At 48.6% G+C, this 12307-nt stretch overlaps 1 protein-coding gene across 1 annotated transcript in view; it reads left to right on the top strand.

The window, feature by feature from the left end:
* The first annotated feature begins 443 nt into the window (after positions 1-443).
* Ppm1l (protein phosphatase, Mg2+/Mn2+ dependent 1L) overlaps positions 444-12307 on the top strand; it is a 276634-nt gene continuing 264770 nt past the window's right edge. Inside the window, exon 1 of the mRNA XM_005085690.4 lies at positions 444-1573. Coding sequence (XP_005085747.1) covers positions 1175-1573 — 399 coding nt within the window. The 5' untranslated portion in view covers positions 444-1174. The remainder of the gene's footprint in view (positions 1574-12307) is intronic.

Below are 12307 nucleotides of genomic sequence, written 5' to 3'. Positions count from 1 at the left end.
GGTTCTCGAGCGGGAGAAACGTGTCCCATCTTGCTAGCCTTAGGAAGGGGTGGGCGCGGACGGCGCCATCGTGCAGCGAGCCGGAGGGGGGAGCGCTCGTGCGCCGCTCCCGGCTCCGCAGCCGGCCGCCGCGTGGCCCGCGAAGCCGCGGTGCAGTGCAGCCGCCTCACTGTCCCATTGTCCCCGGGAGCCGGCACCCGAGGCAGAATCGGCAATCCGCTCGATCTGGGCGGCCGGGCGGCCGCGTCTCCCCCCCGTCCCCTGCGGTTCGCCTCGACCCGCCCGCCGCCCACGCGCGTCCTCCGCGGCGCGCGCTGCTTCGGGCCCAGCCGGGCGAGAGGCGACGCGGTGCCGAAGCGGCCCTCCGGGGCGGGGCGGGGGCGGGGCGAGCGCGCGCGGGGCGGGGCGCGCCGAGCGCGAGCCGGGCCGGGAGCTGCCGAGCGGAGCCGAGCGGAGCCGAGCCGTGAGGTGCCGGGGAGAGAGGCAGGCAGAGCCCGCCGGCGGCTCCGCACCCACCGCGCTGCGTTTCCCGGCTCGGCGTCTCCCTCCTTTGCCCCGGCGCCCGCCAAACTTTTATCGTCTGGCCTCCCCCTCCCCGCCCCGGGGTGTGTGCGTGCGTGTGTGCGTGTGTGTATATGTGTGTGTGTGTGTGTGTGTGTGTGACGGGATCGCCGCGCTCCCTGCAGCGGAGACCGAGGGGACGCGCAGCCCTCGCCCGCCCGCCCGCCGCCCGCCGCCGGGCTCCTGCGCCGCCTCACCTGCCGCCCGCTCCCGGGAGTCGCCAGCGGGGGGCCCCCGGAGGGACAGCGCGGGCGCTGGCACCCCGAGAGCCTCTTCACCGCTGCGGACCGGCTCGGCACAACTTTAGCTCGCTTCCTGCCGCCCACCCGGGGCCGCCGCCGCCACCGCCGTCGCTGCGGTCTCACAAAGAGCGCGCGCGGGGAGGGCAGGCGGGCGGGCGGGCGGCGGGCGCGGGCCTCGGGGCTGCCGCCTAGACAAAAGGGAAGCTGCTGTCGCTCCGGGCGCCCGTGCCGACCCGCGTGGGCTCACCCAGCCGGCCCGGGCGGCCTCTTCCTCGCCTCGGTGCCCGCGGGCTGTGCCCGCCGTGCTCGGACCCCGGGGCTGCGGGGCGCGCGTCGCCGCTGCCGGCCGGGGCCCCAGGGACAGATAATAAATGATAGAGGATACGATGACTTTGCTGTCTCTGCTGGGTCGCATCATGCGCTACTTCTTGCTGAGACCCGAGACGCTCTTTCTGCTGTGCATCAGCTTGGCTCTGTGGAGCTACTTCTTCCACACGGACGAAGTGAAGACCATCGTTAAGTCCAGCCGCGACGCCGTGAAGATGGTGAAGGGCAAGGTGGCCGAGATCATGCAGAACGACCGCCTTGGAGGGCTCGACGTGCTGGAGGCCGAGTTTTCCAAGACCTGGGAGTTCAAGAGCCATAACGTGGCGGTGTACTCCATCCAGGGCCGGAGAGACCACATGGAAGACCGCTTCGAAGTTCTCACCGACCTGGCCAACAAGACGCACCCGTCCATCTTCGGGATCTTCGATGGGCACGGCGGCGAGGTAGGAGTTCTCCGCGTCTGTGTGCGTGGCGGGGTCGGATTCGGGCAAGAGGGGCGTGGTGGCGACCCTGGTGGTGACAGATGTGCCTCAGGTGGCCAAGACCCTGCCAAGCCAAGGAGATCTTGGGTCGGAGCACACCGAGAGGTGTGCGCTGGATATTCCGTGCGGGTTTGCTACAAAGTTCCCAAGGTCAGAAGCAAGTAAAAGACTGCTGCTTTTCCGGGGAGATTTAGTGGTGTATCCAGTGAACTTTGCCCTCGGGCCTTAGTGTCTTCAGTGCACCCCGAAAGGGAAGAAGCCTTTGACTTCTTCCAGTCCCTGCTTCTCCAGGGAAGGACCCCCAGAGGCAAGGCTGCGCCTCTTCCCCAGGCTGTCAACTTTGCTAGTGCAATGGGATTGGACAGGCATGCCTCACTGGTGGTGGGCTTGGCTGCCTTGCCTTTGCAGAGGGGGCTGTGGGCAGGGCAGGCGGCGGCCAGCTTGGGGATACCGATGTCGCTTTCCTTCTATAAGCCTTTGTTAGGGGTTTATCTGCGAGCAGGACACGGGCTCAAGTGCGCTTTAGGTCTTTCTCTAAATTTCTGGGACATTTGACCCTCCAGAGTGTGGAGTCTCAGGTTTCCTGGAGGTCCGGCCCTTGGGCCTGTGCCCAGATGAAGTGAGTGTTAAACTGTGGCCAAGAGCTAAGCCCTCGATGACATCTGTCTCAGTTGGGCACTTGTAATGGTTTCATCGCATCATGCTCCCCCCCCCACCTCCTTCTTGGCAGCATTCCACATCACCTACCCCTTCTCTTCTTCGTTCCACTGCTCTCTTACCCAGCTTCCTCCAGGGGACTGCAGGACTGCTCCCCTCGTCCTCCTCCCCCTCCCCTCCCCCTCCCCCTCCTCCTCCTCCTCCCCTCCTCCTCCTCCTCAGCCGCTGTTTGCTTGTTCTTTGGTCCAGTGGCTTTTTGTTTTTGTTTGTTTTGGTAAACACCGAGGAAGCTTTTGATTGGCTGTGTAATATGCATTCTCCACTCACTATTTGCAAATCTTGCCCAGGTGAGTGCCTGCCAACTTTGCAGAGAATGCCAAACAATTGGAAAGCTTAGAAGATAAGACTGGAATTAGTCCTTAAACATTTTTTTCCTACTCCCTCTGCCTGTTTATAAAGTGTCTTTCAGAATGAAAGTTTCTTATTTTTTGTACTTTTGTGGCCCTGGGGTGTTTTTGGAGTTCTCCCCTTGACCACAGAGTAGTTGAAGGACAGACAGGATGTTAATTGAGATGGGAGACACTGTATACTGAGCAAAAAGATACCTGAATGACAAAGGTGACAGTGTAATGACTGAGTCATAATGCCATTTTATGTGCCTGGACTCAGTGGGGATGAAGGAAACTGTCAATAACTTAATAAATATATTTATTGTATCTCTAGAGTCAGACAGCTGCTGTTAATCTGATTCTGGATTTGGAAAACATACCTAGAAATTCTGATGGAATATCAGTGCTGTAGAACACTGGCCTGTGGTTGTCTAGATGGGACATATTGGCACGATTTGGGCTCGGACTTGTGATTGGATGATTAAAATCTTTTCACTGGAGTGTTTCAAGCCATGGGAGTTGCAAAGCCGGAAGTTTCAGTTGAGAAGTTTCTAGCAGTGGCTGGAGTAGATGCACCACCCAGAAAGGCATGATGGAGGCTTTCCCTATCTCAGAGTTTTGCATGTATTCAGTTTTCATTGCATTTAAAAAAAGTATTAAGTGAAAAGATGACCACTATTAGCCAAATGCAGAAATGCTTTTTGCTGTACCTTATGTAAAATGCTTGTGTGTGTGAAATAGTAAACATTATCAGTTCCCACAAAAATAGAGCATTTGTTTTGTCCCCTCCTATCACATGCATTCAGCTAATTCTCTTTGGCTTTGTTTTACCTTAAAAAAGTAAAATAGGAAGTGCTATAAATGAGTTATTAGGTTGCTATTGGATTATGATACCACTACCAGGTGGGCGACTTCTCTCTTGCCTTTTTATTCTCTTGTTATATCATTTGAAGGAAATCTCACCATCTAGTTATTGTCGTTTGTATACTTGGCTCCTTTAACATTCACCAGAGGAGGGTGCCACTGTTTGACTTTTTGGATGACAGTTACATCCTTGCAGAAAAGATGCCTTTCTTGAAGTATTGGTTTTGGTGTGTACACATGCACACACATAAACATACACAGCACAGACGGTAAATGAGTTGAATTTTATTTGTGATAATTCACACTTGTAAGAGTGCTGTTGGGATTCTGAAGGGAACGTACATGTCCTTGTATGTGTCACCCTTATGTATTGACTTTATCCTGCTTTTTAGATGATGTTCTGATGGCTGGGGACACTGTGACTTCCCTAAGGCTATATGGCTAGTTTGAGGCTTTTGGTTGGTTGGTCTTTTTGCAGGACAGTAAGCTTGCATGTTTATCTAGACATAAGCACTCTAGGGATGCAAAGGGACTGAACATCACTTCTGTTCTCCAAAAGTTTCAGCCTAATCAGAGAGACAGACTCTGAGACCATAAGTGATGGTGTGCTGTGCTTATGGTGTTCTGGGAACACAAGAACAGTCATTTAAACCAGCTCTCCTGCTGGAACCTCCCCAGGACTCAGTGAATTGTGCCACTATGCCTGGTACCTTGGCTTGAGATCGGAATCTCTGTGACTTAATATCAGCTGAGAGCTCGGGCCAGTTGCTTAAGCAGCTTATCTAAGAATATTTTATTAAAAAATGGGGGATAGTAATGAATGTAAGGTGAATTCCCTTTGGTTGTACTGTGTCTTAGTTGGGAGTACTCAATGGGGAGAAGCAGCTGGAAGGCTGCCATGTTGACGCAGTGATGGTCTACCTGTGGGAGTCACAACTTTGTCACTAGAAAGATGCTTGTTGGGCACCCATAGTTAGTTTATTAGGCATTCTGCAAATTTTCTGTGTTTTCTTTCTAATATTGGTGAACTTCTGGTTATTGATTAAGGATTCTATGAATGTTGAGAAAGTAGCACTCTGGTATCAGGTACATGTTTTCTAATTACTGACAAGGAATATTCCCTATGATTAATTAATAAATTAGTAGTCTGATTTGTATTTCAGCCTCCTATGAGTTGAGTTATCATATTCAACAATGTTTTTTCTTTGCACAAACCCATCTCTGGATTTGTGCTGAAGACTAGACTGGATGTCTATGACTTCGTAAGGTCTAAAAGAGCTTCATCTCTGTGATCCAATGGGCCAGGGTCTTAGTTTTATTCTTTTGGACCCTTGACACATCCTATGACCTCCACTATGGACTGATGGTTGACTGCTTGTGTACGTATCTGAAGCTATGGCAATGATTTTCTTGTGTAACATAAGATTGAAACAACCAAAGTTTATAAGTGAAGCTCAGATTGTGTCAGTATTGATAGAAAGGTTGTTAGTTTTAAACTTCAAAAATATCAGCTAGGGGCTGGGTGTGGTGGCCCAAGCCTTTAGTTCTAAGCACATGGGAGGCAGAGCAGGTTGATTTCTGTGAGTTCAGTGCCAGTCTTGTCTACACAGTGATTTGCAGGACAGTCAGAGCTATGTAGTGAGATTCTGTCTCAAACAACAATAACAAAACATAACCAAACCAACCAACCAAACAAAAACCTGAAAATTATCATCTAGGAAAATGATAGATAGTGCACTAACCTATAATTTTTTTCCACAGGCAAAAGGCATTTTGTCTTCTTTTTAAAAAATACTATATAGAAGAAATACAGCAGCCCTTTGATACAGGTTTAGCTGAAATCTAGCTGTGTGATTGAACTGTTTTATGTTCACATGCTATTATACACTCCTGGATTAAAGGACATATACATCTTGATGCATAGCTTGGAAAAGTTGGAATTTCATATCAGAGAAGAGTGAACCTCGAGTGCTCCTCAGAGCAGTCTTGGGGTACAGATGAGAAACAATGAAGGCTTGCCTAAAGGATGCAGTCTTTCTTTTTCTTTTTCTTTTTCTTTTTCTTTTTCTTTTATTTTTTTGGAGGCTGTCGGTCCAGCCTGGCCTCGAACTCACAGAGATCCGCCTGCCTCTGCCTCCCGAGTGCTGGGATTAAAGGCATGTGCCACCACCGCCGGGCGAAGGATGCAGTCTTAATTCTCAACAGTAATACTTGTATTGAGCCAGGCTTTTCTCCGAGAATGTCTCAAAGCCACAGACTTTTCACAGACATGAATATCAAACTTCATTTATATTCAAAGGCAAGTGGTGTATGAAGCCTCTGTATTTCAGGTTAGCTTAGTCAGAGTGGAATCTAGACCTACAAGGAGCTTCCTACCTGGTTCTCTTCATGGAACGCCTGCCAGCAGGTGTGCTTCTCCCCCAGCTGGTGTGCTTCTCCCCCAGCAGGTGTGCTTCTCCTCCAGCAGGTGTGCTTTTCCTCCAGCAGGTGTGCTTCTCCTCCTCCAGCAGGTGTGCTCCTCCTCCAGCAGGTGTGCTTCTCCTCCAGCAGGTGTGCTTCTCCCCCAGCAGGTGTGCTTCTCCTCCAGCAGGTGTGCTTCTCCTCTAGCAGGTGTGCTTCTCCTCCTCCTCCAGCAGGTGTGCTCCTCCCCCAGCAGGTGTGCTTCTCCTCCAGCAGGTGTGCTTCTCCTCTAGCAGGTGTGCTTCTCCTCCAGCAGGTGGGCTTCTCCTCCTGCAGGTATGCTTCTCCCCCAGCAGGTGGGCTTCTCCCCCAGCAGGTGTACTCCTCCTACCCCAGGTGTGCTTCTCCTCCAGCAGGTGTGCTCCTCCTCCCCAAGCAGGTGTGCTTCTCCTCCAGCAGGTGTGCTTCTCCTCCAGCAGGTGTGCTCCTCCTCCTCCAGCAGGTGTGCTTCTCCCCAGCAGGTGTGCTTCTCCTCCAGCAGGTGTGCTTCTCCTCCTCCTCCAGCAGGTGTGCTTCTCCTCCAGCAGGTGTGCTCCTCCTCCTCCAGCAGGTGTGCTTCTCCTCCAGCAGGTGTGCTTCTCCTCCAGCAGGTGTGCTTCTCCTCCAGCAGGTGTGCTTCTCCTCCAGCAGGTGTACTCCTCCTCCTCCAGCAGGTGTGCTCCTCCTCCAGCAGGTGTGCTTCTCCTCCTCCAGCAGGTGTGCTCCTCCTCCAGCAGGTGTGCTTCTCCCCCAGCAGGTGTGCTCCTCCTCCAGCAGGTGTGCTTCTCCCCCAGCAGGTGTGCTTCTCCTCTAGCAGGTGTGCTTCTCCCCCAGCAGGTGTGCTTCTCCCCCAGCAGGTGTGCTTCTCCTCTAGCAGGTGTGCTTCTCCCCCAGCAGGTGTGCTTCTCCCCCAGCAGGTGTGCTTCTCCTCCTCCTCCAGCAGGTGTGCTTCTCCTCCTCCTCCAGCAGGTGTGCTTCTCCTCCTCCTCCAGCAGGTGTGCTTCTCCTCCTCCTCCAGCAGGTGTGCTCCTCCTCCTCCAGCAGGTGTGCTTCTCCCCCAGCAGGTGTGCTTCTCCTCCAGCAGGTGTGCGTCTTCTCCTCCTCCAGCAGGTGTGCTTCTCCCCCAGCAGGTGTGCTTCTCCCCCAGCAGGTGCACTTAACCTCTTGTGTTGTCATTTTGCCTGTGAGGGTGGTTATGAGGAATGGTCTTCCAAAGCCCTGACAAATCAGCTGCAAGGATGTTATTGAGGATCTTGAGCATTACATAGCATCCTTTCTATAAAGACCAAGGGAGAGATCATACCCTAAAACCTTCTTGTTTACATATTAAGAATATTGAGCCATATAATTGAGTCATCCTGTATCTTTTGCTGCTAGAAGTGATGAGAGCCAAGCCTCTGACCTCTAGGAAATTGTGTAGACCTTTCTAGAATACATTCATTTGGCATGCTAACCTTACTCCAAGGATAGCTTATCTTTTCTACATTCAATTTCCCTTTCTCCCTTTATATACATCATTTGTCTTGTGGTGTTATATGTGCTTATATAAGTTTCATTGGCTCCTGATGAAATAACATATAGTTTTAACTAATAAATTACAAATGGTACAGTCAATGATCTGCTTTTCAGACATTACAGCTGAGGTTAGCAAATGTTTATCTCTCACATTATAGTGTGTAAGAGATCTAGGGGTTTACTGAGGAGAAATGCTTTAAGACTTAAGAGAAAATAAAGATTATTTTATTTTAAAATAGAGTAACATTTCTCAAAACAAAGAAGCATCCTTCTTCTTCTTCTTCTTCTTCTTCTTCTTCTTCTTCTTCTTCTTCTTCTTCTGCTTCTTCCTCCTCCTCCTCCTCTTCCCCCCCCTCCTTTCTCCTGTTCTTGGGAACATCTTGGCAAGTGAATGTAGGAGACTGGCTATGACTTTATGTATCTTCTAAACAAATTGATAAGGAAACCAGTTCAAAGCACCAACAGCCATTACCTTGGTCAGCCACATGTGGAAAACAGGGTTAAGCTGTGTGATGTCCAAAGATGAGTCAGTGCATTCTCTGCCGTGTGTGTGTGTGTGTGTGTGTGTGTGTGTGTGTGTGTGTGTGTGTGTGTATCTAGAGGCTAGAAGTTGATGTCAGATGGACCATTCTTCACTTTAATTACCGAGGCACACTCTCCCACTGATCCTGAACCTTGCTAACCTGGCTATCTAGGTAGGCAGCTTGCCCCCAGGACTGCCTGTCTTGGCCTGCTGAGGACGTTCATAGATGGACCACCACACCTACTTGGTTTTCTTATGGGTGCCGGGGATCCAAATTCTGGTCAACAGGCCTTTGTGGCAAGAGCTTTGTCCACGGAGCTATCTCCCTAGCTCTTCAGGAAGCTCTGTCTGACTCTGGGGAGGTGAAATATTTTAGAATCCAAATCTACGGGTACCCATCAGCCTAAGCATGTGATGGCGTGTCTGAGAGAGCTTATGCAATCTGGGATACTTGTGGGAAACTGACGTTCCATGGTATCCTCACATTATAGTGTAGACTGGGCAGATGAAGAGGGGAGAAAACATTTTAGGCAGAAGAGAAAGTTTATAATTGGTTCAGAGGGAACAGAGTGTACTCTTAGATGAAAGACACGTAGGGGGCCTCATTCCTGAGATTGGACTTTTGTCAACAGCGTTATCCTGGAAACCCGTTCACTGTTTTCATATTTGAATACTGTCCATTTTGATATGCACAATGGTTTTAGGTTACCTATTGTACGTTAAGTGCATTTATTTGGGAAGTGAACTTCTCAGCACTGGGAACAGATGATTCATCAAATACAATTCTTGGCCTTCAGCTTTCTATGATGGAGTGGAATGCTTCTATGAAGGCCCCTTAGTTTCTGATTCTTCTGGAGTCTCTTTGTCCTCCCTCTCCCCTCTTGTTATACTTTATTTATTTATTTGTTTGTGTGTTTATTTTTTTATGACAGAGACTTGCTATATGGGCCAGGCTGGCTCCCAGTCAAGATCCTCCTGTTTCAGCCTCTTTTGCTTTTTCAGATCAGAAAAGTAGCTTAGAAAATTTAATTGCCATGCATAATCTGAAACAAGGCAAGCTGCTTTGCAGGGGGAGGGCACTGTGGTAATGCTGCTTTCAAAAGAACCTGGATGGGAATGTTACTCACTTTCCTGGCACCGGGACAGAAATCTCTGGAAAAAAAAAAAACAACCCAGAGCCACCTTAAAGGAAGAAAGATCTATTTTGGTTCATGTTTCCCAGGTCTCAGGTACATCTCAGCCTGCCTTCATTGCTTTAAGTCTGTGGCAAAGTAGAAATGTCGAGGTGCAAGGACTGCCATGTCGAAAGGACCAGGCAGACCACACCCGAGTTCCTCATGGCAGCCGTAAGTGAAATGCACGAGAGGAGGATGCTGAGACAGATGCACCCTCCAAAGGCACACCGTTGTTCACCTACTTCCTCCCCGGGACGCTACTTCAGAATAGCCAGTTAGCTGGGAACTCGCTGGTCGGTTAATTAGCACCTTCATGGTTCAATCACTCATCTCCACACAAAGTGGGGGCTAAGCCATCAACACATGGGCCTTCGTGAGCATTCAGGGGACATTTCATATTGACAACACACACACGCACGCACACACACACACGCGCACACACACGCACGCGCACACACACACACACACACACACACACACACACACACAGTCTTGGTGTGTTAGGGCTTGAACCCAGACTTTTTTGAACATGCTAAGTAAGAATGCACTTTACTGCCGGGCGGTGGTGGCGCACGCCTTTAATCCCAGCACTCGGGAGGCAGAGGCAGGCGGATCTCTGTGCGTTCGAGGCCAGGCTGGACCGATAGCCTCCAAAACAATACAGAGAAACCCTGTCTCGTAAAAACCAAAAAAAAAAAAAAAAAAAAAAAAAAAAAGAATGCACTTTACTACTAAGCTCTGCCTTTAACTCTCTGCCCAATTTCTCTCCTCCTCCTTCTCCTCCTCCTCTTCCTCCTCCTTTTTTTTTTTTTTTCCAGACAGGGTCTCACTGTGTAGCCCTGGCTGTCCTGGAACTCACTTAGACCAGGCAGGCCATCGACTTACAGAGATCCACCTGCCACTGTCTCCTGAGTGCTGGGATTAAAGGCGTGAGCTACCATGCCAGGCTCCCCCTAACCAATTTCTAATGCAAGTATGTGGACATTATCAGAAGTCCTTTTTAGATTTTGTTGTTGTTATTTTTATTATTATTGCATGTTTGTTTAGTTCTTTGACGGTGGTCTTTGGCTACTTATATATTTATTTTGACAATGACCTTGACCTTGGGAACTCAAATGATCCTCTGGTCTTAGCCTCTCCAGTATTAGAGGTTATAGGCACAAATCACTGTGCATGGCTAGACCTAGCTACTTTAGTTTTTCTTTCCTTTTTAAGATTTATTTTTATGTGCATGCATGTTTTGACTACATGTGTGTATGTGCACTTTGTACGTGCCTGGTACCCATAGAGGTCAGAAGAGGGCACTAGATCCCGTGGATTTGGGCTTAGTGTGCTGTGAGCTACTGTGTGGGTGCTAGTTATTGAACTCAAACCCTCTACAAGGCAGCACGTGCTCCTAGCTACTGAGCTGTTTGTCCAGCCCTGCTAGTTGAGTTTTTAAAAGTAAATAGCACATCTTGATATTTAAACTAATATTGGTCACCGTTGCTTGTGACATACAGTGACAAACACCCAGTGTGTTGGGACCCCAGCTCCATGAGTGTAGCAAACAAGGAGAAGGGAGACACTGCTGAAGTGTTGCTGGCGTTATGCTGAAAGCTGGCTGGACCCTGGCTGAAGTGTTGCTGGCGTTATGCTGAAAGCTGGCTGGACCCTGGCGGTCTCCTGTGGTTACTGAGAGTGCTGGGCGCTGTGGAGCAGAGGAGCCGTGGGAAGCCCTTGCGTTAGCAGCCCTGCTCCTCCTCTGTGTAGACTGGATTTGAGCAGTGATGGAGGGGCGAGGTGGGGGAGCCAGGGCTTTAGTATGCCTTACTTACAATAGTGCATTCATTCTAGTATTAAATTTGAATATAAACACTAAGTAACGTGAGACAGTGAAGCTGCACATGAAGCAGGGTAAATTAGTTTTGGGATTACTAAAGTATAATAACTGCATGGTGGTACAGAGAGGGAAATGATGTCAGCCTCGCTGTGGCTGTAATGTTGGCATGTTCCTCGTCAGTCTTTTTGTGGGCATTTCAAATATGGTTTTGCATAATCGTGACAGTGTGCATACAGTTTTCCATCTTCTTAACTTTATGCCATCTCATAAGTACACTAAACATGCTGGTACTCTATAACTCTTCATATTTTTATTTCTTATTTATTTGTTGTAATATATTGCATGTGATGAGGTCACCCGCATGGGAGTCGGAAGATAACTTGCAGTAGGTGATTCTCTCCTTGTCCCGGGGGTTGAACTCAGGTCATTAGGCTTGCAGCAGGCATCATTACCCACCGAGCTATTTTGCCTGCCCCTATATTTTTATTTTTAACAGCTTTTAGTCATAGAGTAATATTTTACTTAATTGGTATCAGGTAAATTGCACAGCTACTTCCTAAAACATTTAGTTTCTTCTAAGTTTTTTGCCGTTGTAATTAATGTAATAAATGTTTTAGTGCTTCCACTCTAATTTGGAATTTGGTTTTTTAAGAAGTATTTTCATTTTCAGTTATCTTTATTGGTGTGTATTTTGGGACTGAAGTGATGGCTCAGGGGTTGAAAGTCCTTACTGCTCTTGCAGAGGTCCCAGACCCAGTTCCAAGCAACCATATGACAGCTCATGGTCCTCTGTAACTGCACTTCCAGGGGACCTGACTCCTTTTTTGTTGTTATTGTTTGTTTGGTCTCTGACAGCTCCTGCATGCATGTGGTATACATACATATGCATAAAACTAAGTAGAAAAGAAAGAGATCATTTCTTTCAAGTGTATCTTGTACTTTGACTCTATTATCCTGATACATTCCTTTCCCCGTACTCCATCCCATTATCCATGAATCTTTTTTCTTAATGTAGCCTCCCATTGACCTTCATATATATATATATATATATATATATATGTATGTATGTATACACACATATATAGTTTTAGGTACTCATATAAATTTAGGGCACAGACGAGTGATAACATGCAATATTTGTCTTTGTGAGTTTAGTTTATTTCATGTAGTTGCATCTATTTTCTAGACAATGACATAATAAATTCTATTATGCATATATGTTATATTTTCTTTATCCATTTATCTCCTGGTGGACATACATATAAGCTGATTACATAGCGTCACTGTTAAAAATTGTGCTGCAGTAAACAC

Source organism: Mesocricetus auratus, unplaced genomic scaffold (assembly GCF_017639785.1).
Source record: "Mesocricetus auratus isolate SY011 unplaced genomic scaffold, BCM_Maur_2.0 Super-Scaffold_100009, whole genome shotgun sequence".
In the NCBI taxonomy this organism is placed as follows: Eukaryota; Metazoa; Chordata; class Mammalia; order Rodentia; family Cricetidae; genus Mesocricetus; species Mesocricetus auratus.
Note: the sequence above shows the minus strand (reverse complement) of the source record. Positions and strands in the feature narration are given on the sequence as shown.